Raw genomic sequence first — 25,510 nt, 5'->3', positions numbered from 1 at the left:
ATCTGCCCCTCTCCCGGTGACGACTCGAGGTGCCTGGAACCACTGTCTGACTCTCTTCTTCATTTCTGCAACATTCGCGGCCTTTCATCTAACTTTCGCTCTGTTGAGCACCACCTCTCCTCCTCTAAACCTCACCTTCTTTTTCTAACGGAGACTCAGCTGTCTGAGGCAACTGACAGCAAACCCTTTTCTGTATCCTCCTACTTTCTCTATACTCATTTCAAAGCCAAAGGTGGCTGTTGTGTATACATACGCAACGACTTATCTTGCTCTCGTGTTCCTGATCTTGATTCTTCTGAATTCTCCACACTCTGGCTTCGGCTTTCCTGTCATTCTCTGACTAAATATATCTGTGCTGTTTACTTATCCCCTAATTCTACTGACTATCAAAAATTCTTCGACTATCTTACTTCTACGATGGAACACATTCTGTCCATTTCTCCTTTCTCTGAAATCTCCATTCTTGGAGATTTCAATGTTCACCACCACCTTTGGCTCTCCTCTCCTTTCACGGATCCACCTGGTGAACAAGCCTACATCTTTTCTATCCTTAATGACCTAGAGCAGCTTGTACAGCACCCTTCCCGTATCCCTGACCACCTTGGAGAGAGCTCCAACATACTTGACCTCTTCCTCACAACTAATCCTTCTGCTTACTCTGTTAATCTTTTCTCTCCGTTGGGCTCCTCCAATTACAACCTTATTACCTTAGCCTGTCCTATCACTCCGGTATGGCCTGTGGACCCTCAAGGGAAACGTCGTCTGTGGCATTTTGAAGCCGCGGACTGGGAGGCCCTCAGGCAGCACTTCTTTGATTTTCCCTGGAATGATTATTGCTTCCATGGACGTGAGCCATCTGAATGTGCCTTGTGCATTACGGAGGTTATTCTCTTGGGCATGGAAGCATACATTCCTTTCTCATATCATTTGACTAACGCAAGAAAGCCTTGGTTTAATCACGCATGTTCTAATGCTGTCCGCAACAAGGAGAAGGCCTACAAAAGGTACCGGAGCCAACCCACCCCTGAATCACATCATCTATACGTTTCTGCCCGGAATCGTGCTAAGTCTGTTCTTCGCTCTACTAAAAATAATTTCATCCATACTAAATGCTCTCAACTCTCCAACTCGAATTCTTCCCGTTCCTTCTGGCACCTTGCCAAAAATCTTTCTAACAACTTTACCTCATCATCCTTCCCTCCTCTTTTCTACTCTGATGGTTCTGTAGCTATTTCTTCTACTGATAAAGCAGATCTCTTCGCACAGACTTTCTCCTCCAATTCCACCTTAGACGATTCCGGTACTGTTCCTCCATCACTTCCCCCCTCTGACTTCCTCATGGCTGACATTAAAATGTCTTCAGTTGATGTATTTTCTGCCATCACTGGCCTCAGTACTAACAAGGCATGTGGGCCTGATGGGGTCCCTCCTGTTGTTCTCAAGAACTGTGCTTCTGTGCTTACACCCTGCCTAGGCAAACTCTTTCGCCTTTGTCTGTCAACTTGTACCTTTCCTTCTTGCTGGAAGTTTGCTCTCATTCAGCCAGTCCCAAAGAAGGGTGACCACTCCCAACCCTCCAACTATCGTCCAATTGCGTTAACGTCCTGTATTTCAAAAGTTTTCGAGTCAATTCTTAATAGAAAAATTTTAAGGCATCTTTCCTATCACAACCTTCTTTCCGATCGTCAGTATGGGTTCCGTCAGGGACGCTCCACTGGCAATCTTCTCACCTACCTTTCAGACTCCTGGTCATCCTCCTTTCGGGACTTTGGCGAAAGCTTTGCCATTGCACTTGACATCTCAAAGGCTTTCGATCGAGTCTGGCATAAATCTTTAATTTCCAAACTGCCCTCCTACGGTTTCTATCCTTCTATCTGTGCCTTCATCGCTAGCTTCCTTTCTGGTCGTTCTATAGCCGCTGTTGTAGACGGCCATCGTTCTTCTCCTAGATCTATCAACAGTGGTGTTCCTCAGGGCTCTGTCCTATCACCAACTCTCTTCCTTTTATTCATCAATGATCCTCTAAGCTGTACATCTAACCCTATCCACTCATATGCTGATGACTCCACCCTTCACCTTTTCATTCGGTTCCTGCAACGCCTATCTCAACAGTTACTTCAAGAAACAAGGGATGAGGCTATGGCACACCTAATGTCTGACTTGGCTCGTATCTCTGACTGGGGTAAAAATAATATGGTTGTCTTTAATGCATCTAAGACTCAGTTCTTACACCTATCAACCCGACAAAATCTTCCACAGGTATACCCACTAATGTTTAATAATATTCAGCTTAATCCTGCATCATCCTTGAACATGCTTGGGGTTTCATTTACTCGGGACTTATCTTGGAAAGATCATATTACATCTCTTGTAAAATCTGCTTCCAAGAGATTGGGTGTGCTAAGCCGACTCCGCTCTTTCTTTACCCCTGCACAATTGTTGACTCTATACAGGGGTTTTATCCGCCCCTGTGTAGAGTACAACTCTCATGTGTGGGGAGGCTCCCCACATACAGCTCTTCTCAATAGGGTGGAGTCAAAGGCTTTTCGTCTCATTAACTCTCCTCCTCTTACCGACTCCCTTCAACCTCTGTCTCTTCGCCGCACTGTTGCATCTTGATCTCTTTTCTATCGCTACTTTAATGGTCACTGCTCCTCTGAACTGTCTGCTTGCATTTCTCCACCTCTACGACGGGCGCGTAGCACCCGTCTGGCAGCAAACTCTCATCTCTTTTCTGTCCAACTCTCTAATGCAAGAGTTAACCGTTACTCCTAGTCTTTCATTTATGCAACAGGTCAGCTCTGGAAGTGTCTCCCTCTGTCTGTATTTCCTGCTGCCTATGATCTCCAGTCTTTCAAACGCAGTGTGTCCAGGCATCTCAAAATGATCGGATCTTGAATTTGGCTCTCTATTGTATTTTGTTTTTCTCTTGGAGGGAACTGTTACTGCGGGCTCATGGCCTTTGGTTCCTTCTTCCTCGCATTAAAAAAAAAAAAAAATGTGTCAGGACACTAAAATATCATAACACACTACATAACAGCTAACGACGTATATATTGTTAGTATGTAATATAGGGGTTGGAAAAAAGTCGTGCCTAAACTCAAGAGATCTAGAGGAAACCACAATGCACATTCTAGCTGGGGAATTTCGCACGCAACGCAGTATGATGCCCGATGGAAGACTCCACAAGTGTGGAAACACGTGCCCTCAAGCATGACCCAACCAGTCATAAACAGGGCAAATTGAGGAGACAGGGCAGAAAGGCTTAGGAGAGAGAAGAGGCACGGTGGGAAGGGCAGGAGTAGAGTGCACGGAGTTAGCAAACACAAACCACTCTTGCCTCAATACTGCTCTCGTGAAGATTCTTCCTCTGGAGAAATAGAACTGCAGTCAAACCCAAGACTCATCTTTATCATTCTCCTGCCATCCACGACAAGAACATCTTTAATATTCTCTCCTCTTAAAAATCCTTACAGTCTAACACATTTTTGGAAAGGCTCGGCAACTGCTACGACATTATTATTTAGAAGGGTCATCACATCAGCGTGGTCTTTGTCCGTGCCTGAGACATGTGGGAGGACTACTGGGCCTCAGGGAATGGACTGCATAAATTATTTTCGGAGTTGTGTGTGTGTGTGTGTGTGTGTGTGTGTGTGTGTGTGTGTGTGTGTGTGTGTGTGTGTTTCTCTTTTCTCAGTGTTATTACCAGACTCAGAAACATGTCATGACAGTTTTTTTTTTACAGAGCTTGGTTATATAGTAATTCCACGACCCACATACACAAAATATGCTAATGAGAACCTGTGTAGTTGTCATATTGTTAATTAAGCTGGGAGGGGATTTTGTCTGGGTGGATTATTGCTATGAGGATAATAAAAAGTTTTGGAAAATATGTTTAAAAAATACTAATTAACAACAGCAGTTAAGAAGAGTTATTGTGCCAGGCAAATTACTGTAGTACATTTAGAACGCAGAGAGTGAAATCCGTATTCTTGTTGGTTAAGGAAACCCTAACACCTCTTCCATAGCGACTGAATTTTGGATATGGCCAGTTAACATCATTTTTTGCTTTATATAGTGTGTGGTGTCAATATGATGAGTTACGTAGCACATATGAGGACAGCAAGATACACTAAGCAATGTAAATCGTGTTGAAAGAGGTGTCAGGGAGCTTCTTTAATCGATGAGAATACGGGCCTGTCTTAACCTCGTCATCCTGGAAACGGCATTATTTATTTCATTTGCATTATCTTCAGACGCATTGAGTGGGAGGTATTATAGTCTTCATTAGCCAGCGATATAACCATTACTAATAAAGGTGTAGGTGAACCTGAATAAAATCGTCTGGGGTAGCCTGAGATATAAAAAAATACGTCACCATAGCGAAGGGGATTTAAAACAAGTCTGAAACAATAAACTGATACCAGCATTTACAGAAAAGTAATCAGAGCTAATCCAGCAGTTATAATATGAAGTATTATCATGTACCCCATTATAGAAACCAGGGCATATGTCCTAGTTAATCAAAATTCTCATCTCTGTGAATCTCTTCTTCCCTCGTGTTTTGTTCCTGCTAACCCCAGTCGATAATATTCAGCTGCCAGTTAGTTATTAAATTTTTAACGGTGATACTGTCAACGCTAAGCCTCTAATGTTCAGAGAATTCTAGTATTTTCTTCCAGCTAAAAGATTATTTTATTTGGCTGAGAGTGCATATCGCAACCTAAGTTAACAACTAAAAGAGAACACTAATTAGACACAGGTATTTACTAGAAGGCAAAATGAAAGCTAATCTGGTAATCATAATCCACAGTGTTATAGCATAGTCTAATGTAAAAGCAGAGTAATTCTTAAGAGCTCCTGTTTCTTAATGTATATGTTAGAATAATATGATAACAGGTAATGAATGCTGAACAGTAATCATAGTTGGAGTATGATTCCACAGTGAGGTGGAGAGCATGATTGAACTTTTTAAGAATAACTAAACTGAAATTACATTATGAAAGCTTACTAAATTTAAATGAATTCTAATTTAGAAATCATAGTCCGGAGCATTATCATATTGTGAGGTGGAGAGCATAAATGTGTCTTCGTCGTCGTCGTCGTCGTCATCGTCAGTGTAGTTGTCCTTCATCTTCACCACAGTGTCCGGGGTTAGGACGTAGGCAGCGGATGGCGGGGTGCGGGGGAGGCGGAGGTGACGCTGTAACCACCTGAGGGGATTAAGGCTGATGGCTCAGTTACCCCTCTGACTGGTGCTGGAGAGGGACGCCTACACTCGGTGGCTCCGATATAACCAGCTTGCTCCACTGACCTTTATATAAACGTCCTACTTTTCTGTCCTGCAAGAGTAGGATGGTGGACAGGGGTAGAAGGGTAGCTTCAGCCTGCAGCCCACCAGATTCACATGCAGATGAGTCTGGGGCAGCAGTAGCAGTAACAACATCAACAACAACATCCACATTGATCAAGATGACTTACTTTATATTCTGTTTTATTTGTTTTACTTCATTACATTTCTTCCTTCCCCAGATGTTTTTTCTCAACTCCCCTCCATCTGGTGATGATTTGCATTCTATTCTTGATACTTTTAGACTGCTTTTCAACCTGGGGAGACTAGCGTAGTTAGACATGGCCTTCATTAACTCCTTCACTAATGGAGGTCCTTCTTAACTGAAATGAAACACTCTGGTAATAGCCTTTGCACACAAAGAAAATCATATAGTGAAAGTTAATCTTAAGAATAACTAGTCAATATGAAGGTTCAGTAATTATATGATCCATAATCTATCTATCTATCTATTGCCAGACGCCTCAACCCCGTTTGGGGTGGCCACAAACAAATCGCCTCCAAGTCGCCCTGTCCCCCGCCATTTCACTGCCCTGCTCCCAACTCACACCCCCCTCTCTCATATACCTCTCCACCCCATCCCTCCATCTCATCCTCGGCCTCCCCCTCCCTCTTCCCCCTTCCACCTCACTCACATACACTCTCTTCGTCAGTCTTTCACCCTCCATCCTCTCCACATGGCCAAACCACCTCAGTGTGTTCCTCATAACGCTTCCTATCACATCCACATCAACACCACAACGCTCCTTTATATCCTCATTCGTCAGCCTGTCTCTCCATGTGACTCCACAGGCTCCTCTTAAATAACTCATTTCCACTGCTCTCACTCTTGACTTGTGTCCTTCCAACAACGTCCAAGCTTCACTTCCGTACGTTAGAGTTGGTATCACAATACTGTCATGTAGTAACTTTTTCACTTCCATGCTCACTTCCCTGTTTCTTATCACTGCTTTCAAAGAACCAGCAACCTTTCTTCCCTGCTATACCCTTTCAAGCACTTCACCCTCCAAACCTCCATCCTTACTCATCACACTACCCGAGTACTTAAACGTACTCACATTTTCCAATTCCTCACCATCCAACCTCGCTGTACATTCACTGACTTCACCTCTCTCAAAGACCATCACTTTACTCTTCCCTACATTCACCCTTAGATTCCGTTTCTTACACACTCTCCCAAACTCATCCACCAAGCCTTGCAGCTCCGCTTCGTCTTCACTCAACAACACAGTATCATCTGCAAACAACAGTACAGGGAGTTTCCAAACACTTTCCTCTCTCACCAGGGCCACACCAACATCCACTACCCTACCTTGTACCTCTTTTATTACCCCATCAATATACAGATTGAACAACCATGGAGACATGACACATCCCTGTTTCAACCCAACTTTCAGTGAGAAAAATTCACTTAGTTCACCATCCACACGCACTGCAGCCTTCGCACCATCGTACATACTCTTCACAGCATTCAGCAACTTCCCATCTACTCCATATATTCTTAACACTTTCCACAATCCTTGTCTATCCACCCTGGCATATGCTTTCTCCAAATCCATAATGATATAATAATATTTAAAAACGTTGTTTACAATTGTGTTTTCACGTAATTGTTCCTGAGTTGAGATGTGTTTGGTGGCTGTACGATTAAAGAGTAGGAAAACCAAATTGTCTGCAACTGGACCCTCGGGGAAAATGCTAACGCAATCCTATATCAACCAGGAAAATTAACAGATAAGAAAAATAAAAACTGATAATAATATGCCCGCCTTTCCTGGGGATTGTGGTTAAAAAAAGTAAAAAATAAAGTACTTAAAAAGATCCCCCAAACCGTAAATAAGGGTGCTTCTGGAGACCATCTAAGGTGTCGTAGGATGGCCCCTGTGACTGTACTGTAGGCTCTAGGAGGGATGCAAAGGGTTGTATTCAAATCGTGTCCACAATAAAGTAAGTCAGTAACTCAGTGATACGAGAGGCCCATGAACGTCTATTTTTTCCTTTTCATTTTGCTCTACTTAACGTTTTTAAAAATGGCGGGGGTGGATAGAAACCTTTTTTAGTTCCTTGATGGCTACAGGGTCAGCAAAAGTAGTGTGGGGATGCCAGATTGGAGTGCGGGTCATAAGACTTATCAGTGAAACAGAAATCAGCTTTGACATAAATCGGGAATATATAGAGTACTTTTTGTTAGTGCTGCTGCTGCTTTTGCTGCTGTTGTTTTTGTTGTTATTGTTTTAGTTGTTCTTGTTGAATAAAATTTTCCAGAACCGCCTTGAATCAAATGCTTTGTGTTTCTCACACTAGTCTGAAATCCATATTACTTTTGACAGGCCCTGTAGCTTGCATTCCTAAGCTAATCAAGGCGTCTTCGGGCTGATGAGACAAAGAGCCATATTACAAGTGGTATGGAAGGCTTCGTAAAACCTCTTTCTTAGCGATTTATTTTATATATTACACCTTAGCATTCTCTTGTGTGTTAGTTATATCTTTTTCTTTCATATCGACACAATTTTCCTTATTCACATGATGCACGATACTGAGGGGTAATAAGCAGAAAAAGTCGCTAAAGAAGAAGTGCTAAGGAATTATAGTCACTTGTAATACGATCCTAAGCTCAAGAAACTTGAGGTTACAGCTGCAGTCATCAATTTTATCCTTCGGCTATGAAATTTATATACCGAGACAGCAAACCTTCCATCCGGCTTGTGTGTAAACCCATTCAATATGTGTGGCGTCCTTAGTACTCAAACCATATTACAGGATTAAAGAAATTAAGCTTATGTTTATGGTACAGACGAAAGCAGTTCATCCTCACAGCAGGAAGTGCGCCCGCGCGAATGAGCGCACACACACACACACACACACACACACACACACACACACACACACACACACACACACACACACACACACACACACACACACACAATTTTTGCACATGAAAACAAACTGACACACCAGATACATTGTTCTATAAAACTCCTATATTCAGTGCAGGATTAGCTTTAACGTACCTTCATTATATTCATTAAATATCCTATGCACAGTTCTACAGAACTCGTATTTGGCATTTCACACACATTCACACTTATCACTCCTGCAGACGGCCGGCTGATTTAGTATGAACCTCACTGGGCTCGTCCGTAACAATACTTATTGTACTCTGTGTTCAGTTAAATGCAAATGTCCCTTCCACTTTCTTGCCCTCTCTCATTTCTGAAGTCTTAGAAGCTTGAAAGAAACTTACTGGAACAAGGATAGAATTGCTCTAGAACCTGCGGCGAGGCTCTTGTTTCAAACAGTTTGCTGTAAAATGTAACTAGGCATGTCAAAGAACCTTATATCGGACCACTTTTGTCTCAATGGGCTTAAATGAAGAACTTTTACTAAAGTTGTTGCTAGATGGCCCCACCACAGGTGTCAGCTGACAGCATTTTTGGATTCTCCTTGTCATTTAACCATATATGGAACCACTTTTGTCTCAGTAGGCTTTTATTATGTACTTCTACTAAAGTTGTCGCTAGATGGCGCCACCTCAGGTGTCAGCTGATAGCAGATTTGGATTCTCCATGTCAAATTACCTTATGTGGTACCACTTTCATGTCTTCAAAGGCCGCCTTTTAATAAATCCTCCATAAGCAAAAGAAGAAAAAGAAGAAGAACGCTGGCCACTCATTGTCCTACTGGCTATCGCCGTAGGTAAAAGGCTGCATATTATCATCCATAGACGACTGAAAATGAGCTCCTTAGTCCACCACAACATTCGAGCGTCTGCGTGTGTGTGTGTGTGTGTGTGTGTGCGGACTGCGAAAAGTTAGTCATATAAATCCATAGCAAACGACAGTTATTTATTTATTTATGAATCCTTGTCATTGCTTAACTTGCCCTGATGTTTCTCGCTTTACCACGTACTTCAGGAAACTCAAGATATACTAAGATAACGCTATGGCTTGGCTCTGCATCCTTTAGACATCACTTCTTTGTGCCTAGCAACATAGCCTGTGTTTTTACATGTATAACTCAGCATTCAAGGTGACGTGAAGGTATAGTGTAGATTGCTGTGTTTTTCTCAGCCTCATTTTCCAAGCCCATGGAGAGAGAAATAGGAAATGCGATATGATAATTGATGTTAGCTTTACCTACCTGATGTTGGTGTCGTGGTATCCCTCTCGTTCCAGATCCACAGAGCCCAGAGTGTACTTTGGTTGGTGTGGCCTCTCCCCGCACCACACCCAGATCTGCACAGTAATAAAACATTAATATCTGAAATTGATCATCAAAGTTCGAAGGCGCTGAATTGCAAAATACTGCTGGATGTACGATTAGTATTATTAGAAACATGATATGATTAGAAGTAGGATATTTTCAGTGGAGTAACTAAGAAATTTATTGTTATAGAGCCTACTTGTAGTATTTAATTTCCTATAACAGAACTGCAAAGCTGTGAAAAAATACATATATACTACTACTAACACATACATAATAATAATAACCTGAATACACAAAGTAGCTCTCAAATATCTCTAGTGTTGCATACCAAGAACGTTTTATTTATTTATTTATTTATTAAAACAATATTTAAACATAGTACTTGTTAATTTAGCTTTTATTTTTTTACAGTGCCCCTGGTTGTTAAATCTTGTTTTGGTCCAGTTTTATTCACTAATATTGTTACTATATTTAGCTACTATTTTCTTAGGGGCACTTTGTTATAAAAAATGAAAGCAAACATAGACTAATCAGAACTTGTATGACATCCAGACTCGTACTCTCGAGGGCTAAGCAGGCTCCGTTGCATTTTTTCTTTACTTGTATTTTTCTGTAATTGGTGCCTTTTCTCGTATCGTATGTTGTTTACGTGATCAGTGTGGATACAGAAACATATAATTCACGTATATGAGAATAAAAAGTTGTAGTATTAAAAATAAAAACTTTCGAAAAAACCATCTCAACCTACGAAACTGCTGCGCCTTTATTGCTGTAGTTCACTGACTTTAACTTGGTCAAGATTGTCGTCCTTTTGCAGCTTATTTCCCGTAGCTCAGTGACGCAATTAGACAATACTGTGGTTATGCAATCTTTCAGTGGCAACTCAGCGTGACTAGCATCATATTCTAGTGCTGATCATTGATACAGCCCAGAAGCCAGAGTATGGCAGAAGTTCTAGCACCAGGCTTATCTGAAATGCGATCCCGTTGGACTGCAGGCTGAAGTTACCCCCCCACCGCTCTTCACCATTCTTTTCGGAGGGATAGGGATGTAGTTGAGGAATGTGTGGGTAACTGGGCAGCTCCATCACCCAGCTATATCGATGCCACCACGTGAAGGCGCCTCTCTCCACCACCATCTGAACTAGTAAACGGGTCCGGTATGGACAAGACTAACTGGCCACACACACACACACACACACACACACCATACTATGATCGATTCACAGTGACAGCTACACAAAATAGCTGGGGTGGAAAACACAAGAAAGTCAAGTGTTTTGTTTCTGCAGCGTTACAGAGTCCCTCCTCAGAGAGATGGGATTTGTATGAAAAAAAAAAAATAAAGATTAAAAAAAAAAAAAACTTAAGCCCTTTCCTCTGCTTTCCCTCCCACTCATTTTAGACTAGTCTGTGATTAGGGAAGCCGGTGGTGCACTGGTCAGCACGTACAGCTTGGAACTGGACGAACCCGAGTTTTATTTTCAAGCCGGTCTGATTCTTGGACAATGTTTACGTAACTTCGCCCTGTTTACCCTGGATGCAGTATTAAACCCTGTGAGTCATATTCTAGCGTAAGACTGGAACTAAGCAAAATGGCTGTCTGCTTCAATGGTCCTTGTGAAGTCAAGAGGCATTAATCATAAACCAGAATTACTTCTTCCTCATGCTGGCCAAGTACGTATGGGATTTTTTTTTTTTCGGGTTATTCATACACTGTCCTACGAAATACTGCCTACGCATGCTGGATCATACACCGACACTTTCTACTGAAATTCACTTCCTCAGCAGCTATCCTTCTTTTGTCCCCATCCTTTCACCCAGCACTTTGGTTAATTCCTCACCATCTAACTCCTCCTTTGTACTCCTCCTATCCTCCAGCAGTTTGGGTATTTCCTCACCAACTAATTCCTCCCTTGTCCTCCCCCCGTCCAGGAATACTGGTATTTCCCCGCCAGCTAATTCTTCCTTTGTCCCCTTCCTTTCCTCCATCAGTTTGAGTATTGCCTCAGCCCAATTCTTCCTTTGTCTCCCTCCTTCATTCCCACATTTTTCCGTGTTCTTCTTGTCAGTCACGTGTGTGGTGAGGGGCCTGTAACTTGATCACCCATGCGGTAAAGCCTGAGTCTGGGGTTCCTGTGACAACCTAATGGCATAAATCAATCCGACGTTTATGTACAGTCAGCACCAGAAGTTCTGTCGCTTCTCCTGCCTTTCTCTCCGTGGTCTTTGGAAATCAGTGTGGACTCGCAGTGAACGACACTTATGGCACTGATCTGAGGCCAATTGAGGTTTTCAGTGTCAGGTGCTGCGGATTCACCACACTGATTTTCAGAGTGCATGGAAGGAAAATCAGGAGAGGCGACAGGACTTTTGATGCCGATTGTACGTTTGTCTACAGTTCGGAAGGTTTCAGAGGCATCCAATTATATGGCAAATATACTATGAATTTGCAGAGATACATAAACAGTAAGTACTTTACGCACGAAAATAGTGGTATGGATTGTCTTTTTTATTAATCACCTTGGGGAATGAGTGAAATGATTTGTTGAACGGGAATTGCTAAGCAGTGTGCATAAATCCATCAATATTATGCCGACTTTACTCTGTACTTAAGGAAGGCATTTTATACTACAGTGATTACTTAAGTTCAAGTGCAACTGTTACATATTTTTTTAATGGAAGCCGCCTGAAATTTGGTCTATGGGTTTCTTTCAATTTGTTTTTCCTTTCTCTGTTCATCCTCTGAAAAAGCCATATCTAGCTACTGGTGGTTTATTATGGGGTTTAATACATGGAAAATCATACTGTGTGTAAGCTTATGGATCGTTATAAATTTATCAGTGTTTTTTCCGTATCCAGATTTAGACAGTTATTACCATAAGTCAGTGGTTTCAGACTCAATTCTTCCCAAAGGCCACACTTCATTTCTGTTGATCGTCTGAGGGCCAAGTCAACCTAGCCTTATCGAAAACAGCGTAGGTATATAAAAGGAGTACACAGTGAAGTGAGACATATAATTTAAAAACAGTCGTGGTTTACACCTTAAGGTTTAATTTATAACATCTTCACTTTCCCCTCCAATCCACATTTTTTTCTGAGATCAAGTAAAAATAATAGTTCCTAGTAGGAGAGGCCTATCTTTGTCTACATTAAGTGGGTTCCAATATATTTATTTAGAAAACAAATGAAGGTGGTTTACAAATAAGTTTATAACCATACTTTTCTGTTCCCTCTTCAGTGCCTGCATTTCATATGAATAAATATACATTTAAATGTAATTTTACTGTGGGAGAGGTGTCTACATCTACTATTTTATGATTAAATATAATTCTAGAAACAGTTAGAAGTAACACATAAAATACATCAGTTTATTAGAATCAAAAGCTTTTATCGTTTCACAATGCACTGTAGGCGCTTTGCATCCACAAGCTGGTCAGTAGTTGGACTGACAAGAGAAATGCCAAATCTAAGAATGGAATCTAAATGCGTAACTGTTTCGTGACATATTTGTTCACCAATAAATTATTCAAATGGTATTTTTATCAAATTATCAAGAAATATTTCCTAATAGTGCTGTAATATTTCTTCTCTTGATCATATGACAAATTTTATGGGATTTTCCGATTGTCATTTCTCATTATTTCTTAAGTCATCGCGGGCCACTCTTTTCCTCTTTGAGGGCCGGATCTGGCCCGCGGGCTACCAGTTGACACTATTGCCACATGTTCTTCTCTCTCTCTCTCTCTCCACAAGTATGCCCGAGGAGTGTGGTCTGCCTAATTTTATCAAAAAGGAAATATGTTTGACATTTCTATAATGGAAGTAATCATTAGTTGAAAATCTCTGACATCCTTCTCTTAATATGGTCATAATGTACCTGTTTGTAAAAACAAGGAACTTTCAGTGTGTGTGTGTGTGTGTGTGTGTGTGTTTTCCGAGGTTTAGGTACTGCCTAGAGAAAAATATGTTAATAGTCCTAGCCGACATTTTGTGTTTGGAACTACACTCATTTCTTCCTGAACGCCAGATAATATCTTTCCTGGTACTTCCTTGCTGTGTGTACTCTCGTGCACAAAAGTTCCTTCCACCAAACACTATAGTGAGAACCCAAATTCCCCATATCCTCACCATCCAGTAAGTAGGTGAATTCATTCCTCTCAAACACCATAACTTTGAATTCATTCACCAAACCTTGCAACTCCCATTCATCTTCACTCAACAATACTGTATCATCAGCAAACACAGTGTTAAAAAGATATAATGGTATAGCGTTCCTTGTTTGGTGGAAGAGACCTATACCTCAAATTGCTATAACCCTATACAATATTATTTCTGTATCACCTTGCAGTGCCACAGCCGCAGGAAGGTGTTGGCTGGGTTTTAACTGTAATAGCACTTATAGATAAAGACTGACAGGCTACTACACCAATCCCAGTAAGTGATACATTAAGACCATGAGCGTAGTGAAGCATGACAACTGCATAAATTTGAAACACGTGTCACAGAATTACATTTGCGTCAGAACGGTATAGACAGGAGTGGCTTACATTTTTTTTGTGTTCGTCTCCTGAAACCAAAGTGTACGCCTACTTTACATACACTATCACATGCCACTTCATTCAGTCTCTCTCTGTCTCTGTCTATCTGTCTGTCTGTCTGTCTGTCTGCCTGTCTGTTTGTCTGTCTGTCTGTCTGTCTGTCTGTCTGTCTGTCTCTGTCTCTCTCTCTCTCTCTCTCTCTCTCTCTCGCGTTTGTGGATAAAGATACATATCAGTCACTGTATTAAATGCATGAAACACAATAACACAATATGTACCACTGAAGAGATTAAGTTACATAGACGGTTACATTATTACCAATATATCAATAAATACTGTTAAAGGTCCCCAATAGTAAGAGGGGGAGGGGAATAAAGTAGACTGTATAAATAGCATCAGTTCGGAAATTCCCTCTGAATCTGAACTAATTCGTCAGAAGTGGCAAAAAGAATATAGTCAGAACAAGCCATTGGACTGAGGATGTTAATACTGCCATACCAGAATATCGACGCATAGAGAGCTTAGGCATTGCGAAACAAACGAGAATAAATATGCGATCAAGTTTTCCCACTGATGTATCTATGGTGCAATTCTTGCCATATCGAGACTGCTATATTTGGCTTTATCAAGTTTTTCGAGAGGAGAAATCAGGTGCAACTGTACCCCTTCCATATAAGATGTTTACCTTAAGCTTAATACGGTCGTCTTGAGATGGTAAGATTTAAATGAAAAAATATAATAGTAGTCAAGGGATTAAGAGAGAGATTAAAAAAGAAAAAAAAACAAATCTGTCCTGCTTTTATTTTTGACATCCTCTCTCTCTCTCTCTCTCTCTCTCTCTCTCTCTCTCTCCATACCTTCGTACACTGGTCTGCTTTGAATTCCATGTCCTGTGGCGTGACCCCAAGTTTGGCTATGATGCTCTGCTCTCCAAACTCCTCTGACCAAGGGAAGTTCGCCCTCCGCCGCTGCAACAGAAAACCCGTATGAGTCATGTTAACTCCCAGGAGCCTTTTAACTGAACTAAATCGTCTAACGTTAATTGGAATAGAAAACAAATATCCTGAGATTTTAAATCGTCTTAGGAGAGACTTGTAATTAGTGAGTTGAACAGGGTCTTCCTTACCTCTTTCACTAAAACATTTCCCTTATGAACCGAAAATAACATCCTAAAGACAGCAAAAATATATGAAAATTGCATCATAGTGCTCATAGCGAAAACGCTCCTAACAGTATCGTCTGTGACCCACGAAATAGGCAGGTAGTAGGCTACCATGAATTATCTGTTAATTTGAAAAGACTACTGTTGGATTCACAAAACTTTATCTTAGGAATCTCCTGCTGTATTGTAAAGAAAACAATAAAGCTATCAACCCTTATGAGCATTACCGCTGGCTGGCGGAATTTTGATCCTTTATATCATGCAATGATATAATCTGAATTGCCTTAATAATTTATGAATAATCTATCTATCTATCTATCTATATATATATATATATATATATATATATATATATATATATATATATATATATATATATATATATATTTATATATATATATATATATATATATATATATATATATATATATATATATATATATATATATATATATATATATATATATATATATATATATATATATATATATATATATGTGTGTGTGTGTGTGTGTGTAGTAGAAAGAGGCAGAGACACGTAAAGATATTTAGAAATATTCAAAATATACCGTTGGTGCCAATACAAGTTTCATGCTACAAAGGATGGTGCTGGAGAGGGTCGCCTGAACATAATGGCACCGATATAACAGGACGTTAGTGCTGACCAGTTTCACAAATATCCCTCAGCTCCCATTCCTCAGAAGGGGAAGGGTAGGATGCAGGAGAGGGATAGCTACCGCCTGCAGTTCACTGGGATCACATTCAGATGAACCTGGGTTTATAGATATAGTGGACTACATAATTATGAACCTGAGACAGTGCCTGTGGGAAGAAGTCTACCTACAATTGCGGACGTTCATGCATCACAGTCACATGGTCATTTCAACTAACATTTGACACTTCCTTTCATGTTAGTGTCACCAATAAATATGTGATTATGTCAAAGCTGTCAAACATATCTATCTATCTATCTATCTATCTATCTATATATATGTGTGTGTGTGTGTGTGTGTGTGTGTGTGGAGAGAGAGAGAGAGAGAGAGAGAGAGAGAGAGGGAGAGAGATTGATATGGATATAAATGTTGTCCCAGGTTCATGTATTGCCAACTGTACATACTAGAAAGAGTATTGTAAACCCATATCTAACCTGCTTCAGTCGTTCCACAGAGATGGCAAAATTATCCACGTGGCTAGGATACTGTGTGTTGGTGAGGGTGTTGGGGTACCAGCCCAGGAAACGACCACCACGAACCACAGGAGACATCACATCCTGCCGCTTCGTTAACCCCACTGGGAACACCGACACCACCTTCGTCCACCGTATCTGTCCACATACTATCCATCATCCCGTCCTTTAGAATCGATAGATGGTTTGGTGTGCAGAATAACAGTAATAAGAGAAATATACCCTTGTCTACCACCTGCGTTCACTGTTTTTATCCACAAACTATCCATCATCTAGTCCTTTAGAATGGGGTAGAGGGTCTGTGGTATGCAATATAACATTAAGAGCAAACTACCTCTCTAACAAAAATTTTTACATATACAATGTGCTTCTATTCAAGCTGTTTCAGAGCCTTGGAGCCAAATAGAGTCCATAAAAGTAGTGGCAGACCCGGATAGGGAATGAGAGTTTCTAATGCCTAGCTAAATCTTACCTCCTCAAAAATTCTGTAGTCGAAAGCGGAGTCATCACGTGAAAAAATAACGACGCCATTCCCAGCGTTTCCTCTTATCCAGGCGAGGGCAGCGCGGTGGCCTGGTACTCCTGATGGTCTTACTGGCCAGTCCCTCATGGCTTCTGGCAGGGGTGCTGCGGCAGGGGAAGCTCAGGGGCACATTCTGAGTGTCTTCAGAGATTTCGCAACATTTCTTCCTTTGCTATTTATTGTGCATATTACACCCCAACTTCCTTAGCTATTTAGTAAGCGCATTAAACTTGAAATATTTATTTTTGTATGTTATTTATTTTTTCCTTTTATCAACATGCTCTGCTTCAGTAACGTTCAATACTATAGGCTAGAAAATAATAAGAGACAAAATAAATTGCTGTGGAAGTGGCGTTATAAAATCTAAGCAACAAGATACACGATGCATGGATAGATGTTTGATGGAGTCTGTAGAGCATTGGTAGCCCGCATGAGAGAACCTGAGCTCAATTCTCAAGCCGGTCAAACTCTTGTTTGTTTTACCCCTGTCCCAAGTGATACAGTTAGAACCTGAATCTAACACTGAATACTGTGAGCCGTATTGTTGGGGAACACTGTGATTGAGCAACACTTAATATATATATATATATATATATATATATATATATATATATATATATATATATATATATATATATATATATATATATATATGAATGACCCTCAGAAATATATACTTTTAACCTTTCTTTGAGCATCTCACAGCAAACCTTCAGAAGCTTAAGTGGACTGATGTTCCATACGACATAAATGTGCCATCTGTGATATAACACTGAAATACTCTTCAACTATAAAACTTCCTATGGGGAATACTTAAATATTACTAAAAATGAAGCCGCCAAGTAAATGGGAAGTGATAACGTACTTGATCTACGGCTGTAAGGAGAAAAAATCAAAACAAAAACACAATATATACAATATTCTTATAAGGCTAACATTTGAAGGATTGCTTTAAATTACTTCTTAACCAAAGAAAGATTCACTCTCTTCACTAGATCTACAGTAGGTATTAAGTGTTGCTATATAAATTCGGAAAGGGAGAAGGAATAAGAATTTATGGAGTGTGAGGAATTCTTCGGTAAATGGGTGTTTGGTGTAGTATCTATTCCCGTAAAGATCTAGTTGTGCTGGAAATTCATAGGTATGAAATAATTTGTTTTCACAGGGGCGCTGTATTCTCCTCCAGGATAACAAAGTTCAGGGCATCTTGATTGCTTTTAAACCCTAGTGATGGTTCAAGAAGCAAGAGATGCCCGTACAACAGACAATGCACCTTAATGAGTGCTGGTACTGTCGGATGACATATTTGGAGAACTGATGTGCAGGTAACTTGTCCAGCACTGGCAATGGTCTTTACTGGAACTATGCCTTTGAGGCAAGCCCAAACAAGAGAGTCAATCTTCTTCATTGCCGTCCCATATGTTGTTTTTGGGTAAGCTGTGACCTTGAGGTAAGTTTGACTTCATGGTAAGCAAGGACGAAGAAGCTAATTCTCTTCTTAGTGTTCTGTTTGTACCCTATTTACTTCAAGGTGTAGTTCATTATAGCTGCATAACCGGGGTGTAGCCACTGAGCTCAGTGGGTGTAGCCCGTGCTAGAAAGTCCTGTCGCCAGTGAAGAAAATAGGACCTTTACAGGGAGACTCTGCACGGGCATATATAGTGCCACATGCTCCTATTAGGCTACTACCCTGACACTCTTCATTGCCGGACCTGCTGGTGTTTGACGTCCATGATTTATTCAACAAACTGTTAATTTTCGTGTTAAAGCTGTTGAAACTGGGACTACCATGGCTTTCATGCAGGACAAAGTTTTGGTAGCACTTGTTCATTTAAGGTTTAGAGAAAATGGAGATGTGCAGGGGAGACCCGTTGAATCTGGGAAGTGGCAGGTCAGTTATCATCTTGGTCCTTCCACGTATCTCGGCTTTGTTTCTTGAGTCCAAATGAATGTCTGCTCATATCCGGGACTTATTAATCATTATCACATTCTTAATTATAGACTGGCATGATAAGCGTTATGAGGAACACACTGAGGTGGTTTGGCCATGTGGAGAGGATGGAGGGTGAAAGACTGACGAAGAGAGTGTATGTGAGTGAGGTGCAGGGGGAAAGAGGGAGGGGGAGGCCGAGGATGAGATGGAGAGATGGGGTGGAGAGGTATATGAGAGAGGGGGGTGTGAGTTGGGAGCAGGGGAGTGAAATGGCGGGGGACAGGGCGACTTGGAGGCGATTTGTTTGTGGCCACCCTTGTTTGTTTGTGGCCACCCCAAACGGGATTGAGGCGTCTGGCAATAGAATAGATGATTACCACAGTCTGAGGGGGAAAATGAGAAAATATTGGAAGATTCAACCTCGCCCCCCTCTCTGTTTATCTATCTATCTGTCTATCTATATCTATAGCTATATCTATCTATATGTATCTATATCTATGTATGTATGTATCTATCTGTCTAATCATCTATCTATCTATATATATATATGAAATCGCTCTGTCGTTTGTTTGTCTGTCTGTCTGTCTCTTAATCTATTTATCTCGTACTTCAGCTAGAAAAATTCTGAATTGTGGAAAATCTTAAAACAACAATTCAGGGACTACATTGGCTTTATCGTCCCTGCTTCGGTAGGGATAGGCCGGTCCTGCACTGGACCTCACCGGCTGATGATGATATATATATATATATATATATTTACTGTATCTATCTATATACATATATGAAATCGCTCTCGTCTTTGTCTGCTAATACCACCTTCCCCCTTAGTACTGTATCCAGCTAAAGAGTTTGCTTAGGGCATTAAAGAGCTTGATAATATAGGAACTTGAAGAAAGAAGTCTTTGGGTATTGAGAAAATCATTGTAGCTTGACACTGATGAAAGAGATGCAAAAATGAAAACGCTGTAGACAATAATATCAGGTATATTGCATTCACAGAGCCCTATCCCCCCCGAAAAGAAAGATGAGAAGAATGTAAAAAAAAAAAAAAAATACTTCAGTGATAGAGAAACAATGAAAGTAGCTTTGAATCCTTAACTAATTAGAGAGGAAATAAACGGTTCCTGATAATGAAACATTGTCATCATATTAAACATTGTTCCAAATGATATTGGGGGGAAATTGTAACTCCCTCAGTGCACTGAAATTAATAAATAACACAGAGAATAACTGCGATGTTAATATTACGCTGAGAAGGAGTCTAACATATTTTTCTCTTCATTATTACTGGTGCACAGTAATAACGGCACACACACACACACACACACACACACACACACACACACAACCCACTGACGTCACGAACCTTTGAGGTAGGTGAAAACAAGCCGTATTGACAGTAGGTATTGTAGCAGGACTGGGTTATCAGCAGCAGTCTCCTCTGCCACCAGCCAGTGGAGTTCAGGTACCAGCAGCAGCGTTTGTGCCAGCCTAATGATGTCAGCCATCTGGCCTGGCCGAGGCGAGGTCGAGGTTACGAGATAGATCGTCCGTCTGTAAAAATTTCCAGAGACTGAATTCACGCATTTACTGCCATTACATACTATTTACTGTATTCTTGCGGATCGCCAAAAGAGCTTATTCAGCTTAGGATAGATTTTCGAACTTGAGGAGTTAAATATTACCTTCAATAGCTCTCTTCACTGTGAGTGTTCTAAGATTAATGAAATCGTCTATCAACAGCAAGAATATACTACTAAACTTTTAATTTTCTTTGAAGGGATTAGCCTTCCTAATTCAAGAATTTCTCTCGCCTTAACAAAATCGTCTGGTGTTAGCCTAAATAAAATGTCTGGGTGTACCAACGGCAGATAAAGGATCATTGGAGATGGTTTCTGAAGCCTCTAATATGTAGGATTTATCTCAATTGAATATAATCTTGAGGTCCCCGGCAAAAAACATCCAGCTGCAAAACCCTCAGCGGAAATGTCATTGATACCTTATGACTATCGATTTTTAGCAATTCACCTGCTAAGAGATGCCAAATAGCCGAAGTTATCCATTGTGGTGGTGACAGTGTCTACTTTTTTTCTCTCTCTCTCTCCTATCTTATCTCCTTCCGACACTCCCAGCCTTCTCACCAAAAAATATCTTGTTGTATCCCTCTGCTTTATATATACTCTTATTCTTGGTTATCCTTTTCTCATGTTGCCATCAATATCCCGTTTACACACATGCTTAATTTCTCTATTCATCATGTCTTCTATGAGTCCAAACCACCTTAGCACGTCAGGGCAAAGCACATCTACAAAGTGCACTACATTTTGTCTTCTGGCTTTATTTGTTCAGTCCTCCATGCACTTTTCAAGTAACTGGTCTCTATTGCAGTCATGATTCTGTCCTTCTAGCATTATGTGATATGAGGAAAGAATGCAGAAACATTCGAGCACATAAGACAAGGATAGGCACTCTGCTGTATTTAGCCGCGTTGATGGTGCACCAGGCAAAAAAAGGTACAAACGCCCCCCTCCCCCCAAAAAAAAAAAATCGTTAACACACAGCTAATGAGGGCTGAAATATGTAGAATGAGGCGGCCTGTTGATCTTGCGATAGGTCATAGTGTGCATAGATGGTTGCGTCATACTGAAGGGATCGATGTAATTAGGATGGTGAATGGTGTGAGCGTAGGTGGTGGCACGGGCGTGAAGGAAAAAAGTGGATGGATGAAAGTGAATGTGTAGGTAGGTAATGTATGGAAGCAGAAAGAGACATATAATTATAAATTATAAAGTATTTATGAAGATGCATATATATATATATATATATATATATATATATATATATATATATATATATATATATATATATATATATTACTTCGAAGTGGATGGAATGATCCTTTTCCCATAGGCCCTTATGTATTATCAATAACGTGTGTGTGTGTGTGTGTGTGTGTGTGTGTGTGTGTATGTGTGTGTGTGTGTGTGTGTGTGTGTAGATCGATGGGCTTATGATGGAGTCGGAAATATCGAAGGCTTCAGCAGTGAGTGAACTGATACATGGCCTATGTCACCGGGCATTCTATTGATTGTTCTGCTTTTGTACTTAGCATCCCTGTGGCCGTAAGTCATCCACCATCAGGTATAAATGGGAAACAGGGTTAAGATGATGATGATGATGATGACAATGATAATGATAATGATGATATGATTATTTATTGTCACTGTTATTATTATTATTATTATTATTATTATTATTATTATTATTAAAATTATTATTATTGTCATTATCATTACCGTACTACTACTATTATTATTATTATTATTATTATTATTATCATCATTATTATTATTGACTGAGAATTTTCAACAGAATAAGAAAATGTTTTGGAAGAAGATGAAAAGGGTGTGAAAGGGAGTGTCTGGGATGGAACAGCGAGTAAAAGCAGAGGATGGAAGGATGCTAACTGAGATAGAGGCAGTAAGGAAGAGATGGGCGGAGTATTTTGAAAGATTGTTAAATGTAGAGGAGGAAAGGGAGGCTGAGATTGTAGCAGATGGAGGGGTGCAAGGAATAAATGTGTTGGGAGAGTTAAATGATTTTTTGATCACGATGAAGGAAGTGCAAGAGGCAGTAAAGGGGATGAAAACAAGGAAACTTGCAGGTATGGATGGGTGTGCTGTGGAATGCCTGAAAGGTGGTGGAGCGACTATTGTTGACTGGTTAGTAAGATTGTAAGAGGTATGGTGCCATTTGACTGGGCAAGTGCTTGTGTGGTCTCGATGTATAAAGGTAAGGGTCATAAGTATGAATGTACTAGCTTTAGGGGTATAAGTCTGTTGAGTGTTGTGGGCAAGGTGTACTGTATAGTAGAGTGTTAATTAAGAAAGTTAGAGAGGGTACAGAGGGAGTGATTAGTGATGAGCAGTGTGGCTTTAGGAGAGGGAGGGGATGTGTGAGACAGGTGTGTGAAAAGTACTTAGCGAAAGGTAAGGATGTGTTTGGGGAGTTCATGGATTTAGAGAGAGCATATGATAGAATTGATAGGGAGGCTCTGTAGACTGTTTTAAGATTGTTTGGACTTGATGGTAGGTTGCTAAAAGGGGTGAAAAGTTTTTATATAAAGTGTAGAGCGTGTGTATGAGTGGGAAATACTGTAAGTGATTGGTTTTCCGTGAGAGTGGGGCTGCGGCAGGGATGTGTGATGTCGCCTTGGTTGTTTAATATTTATATGGATGGTGTTGTAAGGGAGGTGAATGCAAGAGTGTTAGGTGGAGGTCTGAGTCTGGTGAATGTTGATGGTGGAGAGTGGAATCTGAAGCAGCTGCTGTTTGTGGATGATACTGCACGGGTGGCTGATTCAGAGGAGAGATTGAGACAGTTGGTAGAGGAGTTTAGAAGGGTGTGTGAAAGGAGGAAATTGAAAGTAAATGAGAATAAGAGTAAAGTGAAGAAGTGTACGAGGTCGGTAGATGGTAGGAGGATAAATATAGTTTTAAATGTGAGTGCTTGAGGAGGTAGAGTGTTTTAAGTATTTAGGGTCACATGTTGCTGTGGATGGAAGAATAGATACGGAAGTGAAGTTTAGAATGAATGAAGTAGGAAAGGTGCTGGAAGGAATGAAAAAAGTGTATTGACGTCGTTTGCTTAGAATGGATGTAAAGAGAAGGCTGTATGAGGGCGTTGTGGTACCGACTGCGTTATATGGGGCTAAAACATGGAATATGAGTGCAGCAGAAAGGAAAAGTTTGAATGTAATGGAGATGAGGTGTCTGAGGAGTATGTGTGGAGTGACGTGTATGGATTGAGTGAGCAATGATGAAGTGCGAAGGAGAACTGGAGTTGTGTGGAAGGTGGCTGATCGAGTTGAGCAGAGGGTGTTGCGATGGTCTGGGCATATGGAGAGAATGGATAATGAGCGATTGGTGAAAAAGATAGCTAGATCTGATGTAAGAGGTGTAAGGCTGAGATGAAGACCACGAATACGATGGATGGACAGTGTGAAGGGAGCGTTGGATGTGGAAGGGATGTCTGTTGAGCAAGGAAGAGTGGCTGTGCTTGACAGAAATAAATGGAGAGAAAGTGTGAATGAATAAATGACGACACAGCCCTGAGGGGATAATCTCCCGCATTTGGTCTGATCGGCTGATCAGGTCAGGTGCGGGTAGGGGGATGGGTCCATTATGATGTGGCAGGGGTAAACCAACACTGCTGTCGGACCCTGCTGTGGATGTCACTGATTGCACTGCGCAGTTGACCTTCGTGCGGTGTGGTGCGGTGAGGATTTGTCCCTTCTCCCCTTCGGGCTAACGTGCGAATGGAAGTGACTGAGTGGATGAGTAAATTGGGAGTGTGTCGTCCTGTATCGGCTACCTCCCTTTCCTTGGGGGAAGCAGGCTAGGTATATAGACCGATAGATAAGTCATCTTAATTGTTCTCTCTGCCTTGCTGCCTGTAAGTTCAGTTCATGTTTTACTCCATTATGTCAGATATAACAACAGCATAGCTTCCTGCTGGAATACAACATTTTTCACACACTGACGTCTTATACGAGTATATTTCATTTTTGGTATACACAGCCGATTTAATTTACCGTAACAGAGAATCTTCAGATCGAAAGAGTTGAATATAGTCTTTATTACTCCCTTCAGAACTAGAGGGATCTTCTAACCTGACTAAAATCAATTAGTTGTGGCAAGAAAAAATACTGATAAAATACGTCACATGATAAAGGGGTTAACTTCATACTCAAAGTTCTACCTGTAATCATTTCCTTCTGCTGGACCCCCTCTGACTTTATGATCGGTTCAATCAGTCTTGCTAATTACTCTTCTCATATCATTAAACTTTCTCACACACTTCATCACCGAACCTCTCAACTTCACAGAACTCAAATATCACATCTTTACTTCTCCCAACTTTCACTCCAGAATTTCGTCCTTACACAGGGTTCCACTTCAGTTTGGCGTACGGTGGTCTAGTGGTAAGTACGTCCCAGTCGGAGTGACGGCCTGTCATTAATTCAGTCCAAGAGATGGCTGGAGGCTTTTTGATCATGTAATGCCACCAAGGGAATTGCTCTGGTCATCTAGCCTTAAATGTCCTGGATTAAGGTGGCCTAGTTTTGGGCCCTTACCCCTCAAGAGGGGGAAAAGGAGATCAGGTTTTGCCGACTTTTATCATGTCTTTGTCCATCCGCCTCAGGTTTCTTTATTCCTCACCAACTGGGAAATCACCAGCCACAAAATAAATAATACAAGTAGATAATTTGCTCTCTCGTACTATCTTGATAAAATATAAATAAATAAATGAAAATAAAATTGCAGACATCCCCCTGCCGGCTGTGGTGGTGGAAGGTGTTACGTGAAATATTCTCATGCGGCAGTAATATGAAACACACGACAAAATCCTGTGAGAAGGAAGGATGCTCTCTGAAGTTCGGCGAGGAATGAGAACTGTGAAAGACAGGGCATATTACTGGCAGGTTCTTGTCGACGAACTTTTGCGAGTTAAAGTACCTCGTCCCTCAAAACAGACCCCCTGCTCCTTCTTCTCTTTGATCTTCTTAATGGGGTACGTCTCTGGGCTGGGTGGCCTGGAGGATATC

General features: G+C 40.9%; 1 protein-coding gene across 1 annotated transcript; it reads right to left on the bottom strand.

The window, feature by feature from the left end:
• Positions 1–5,032: 5,032 nt before the first annotated feature.
• LOC145415346 (galactosylgalactosylxylosylprotein 3-beta-glucuronosyltransferase S-like) lies at positions 5,033–20,411 on the bottom strand. The gene is made up of 6 exons (XM_080284622.1): positions 20,270–20,411; positions 16,920–17,074; positions 16,409–16,585; positions 14,957–15,067; positions 9,494–9,588; positions 5,033–5,213 (listed from the first exon to the last, which is right to left on the bottom strand). Exons 1-6 carry the CDS (start codon positions 20,409–20,411, stop codon positions 5,033–5,035), a joined length of 861 nt encoding a protein of 286 aa, XP_080140748.1.
• Between the last annotated feature and the right edge of the window lie 5,099 nt (positions 20,412–25,510).

Source organism: Coenobita brevimanus, chromosome 102 (genome assembly GCF_032717465.1).
Source record: "Coenobita brevimanus isolate Jiangsu-jjx chromosome 102, ASM3271746v2, whole genome shotgun sequence".
Taxonomy (NCBI): Eukaryota; Metazoa; Arthropoda; class Malacostraca; order Decapoda; family Coenobitidae; genus Coenobita; species Coenobita brevimanus.
This window is presented reverse-complemented; position numbering and strand designations above follow the sequence as displayed.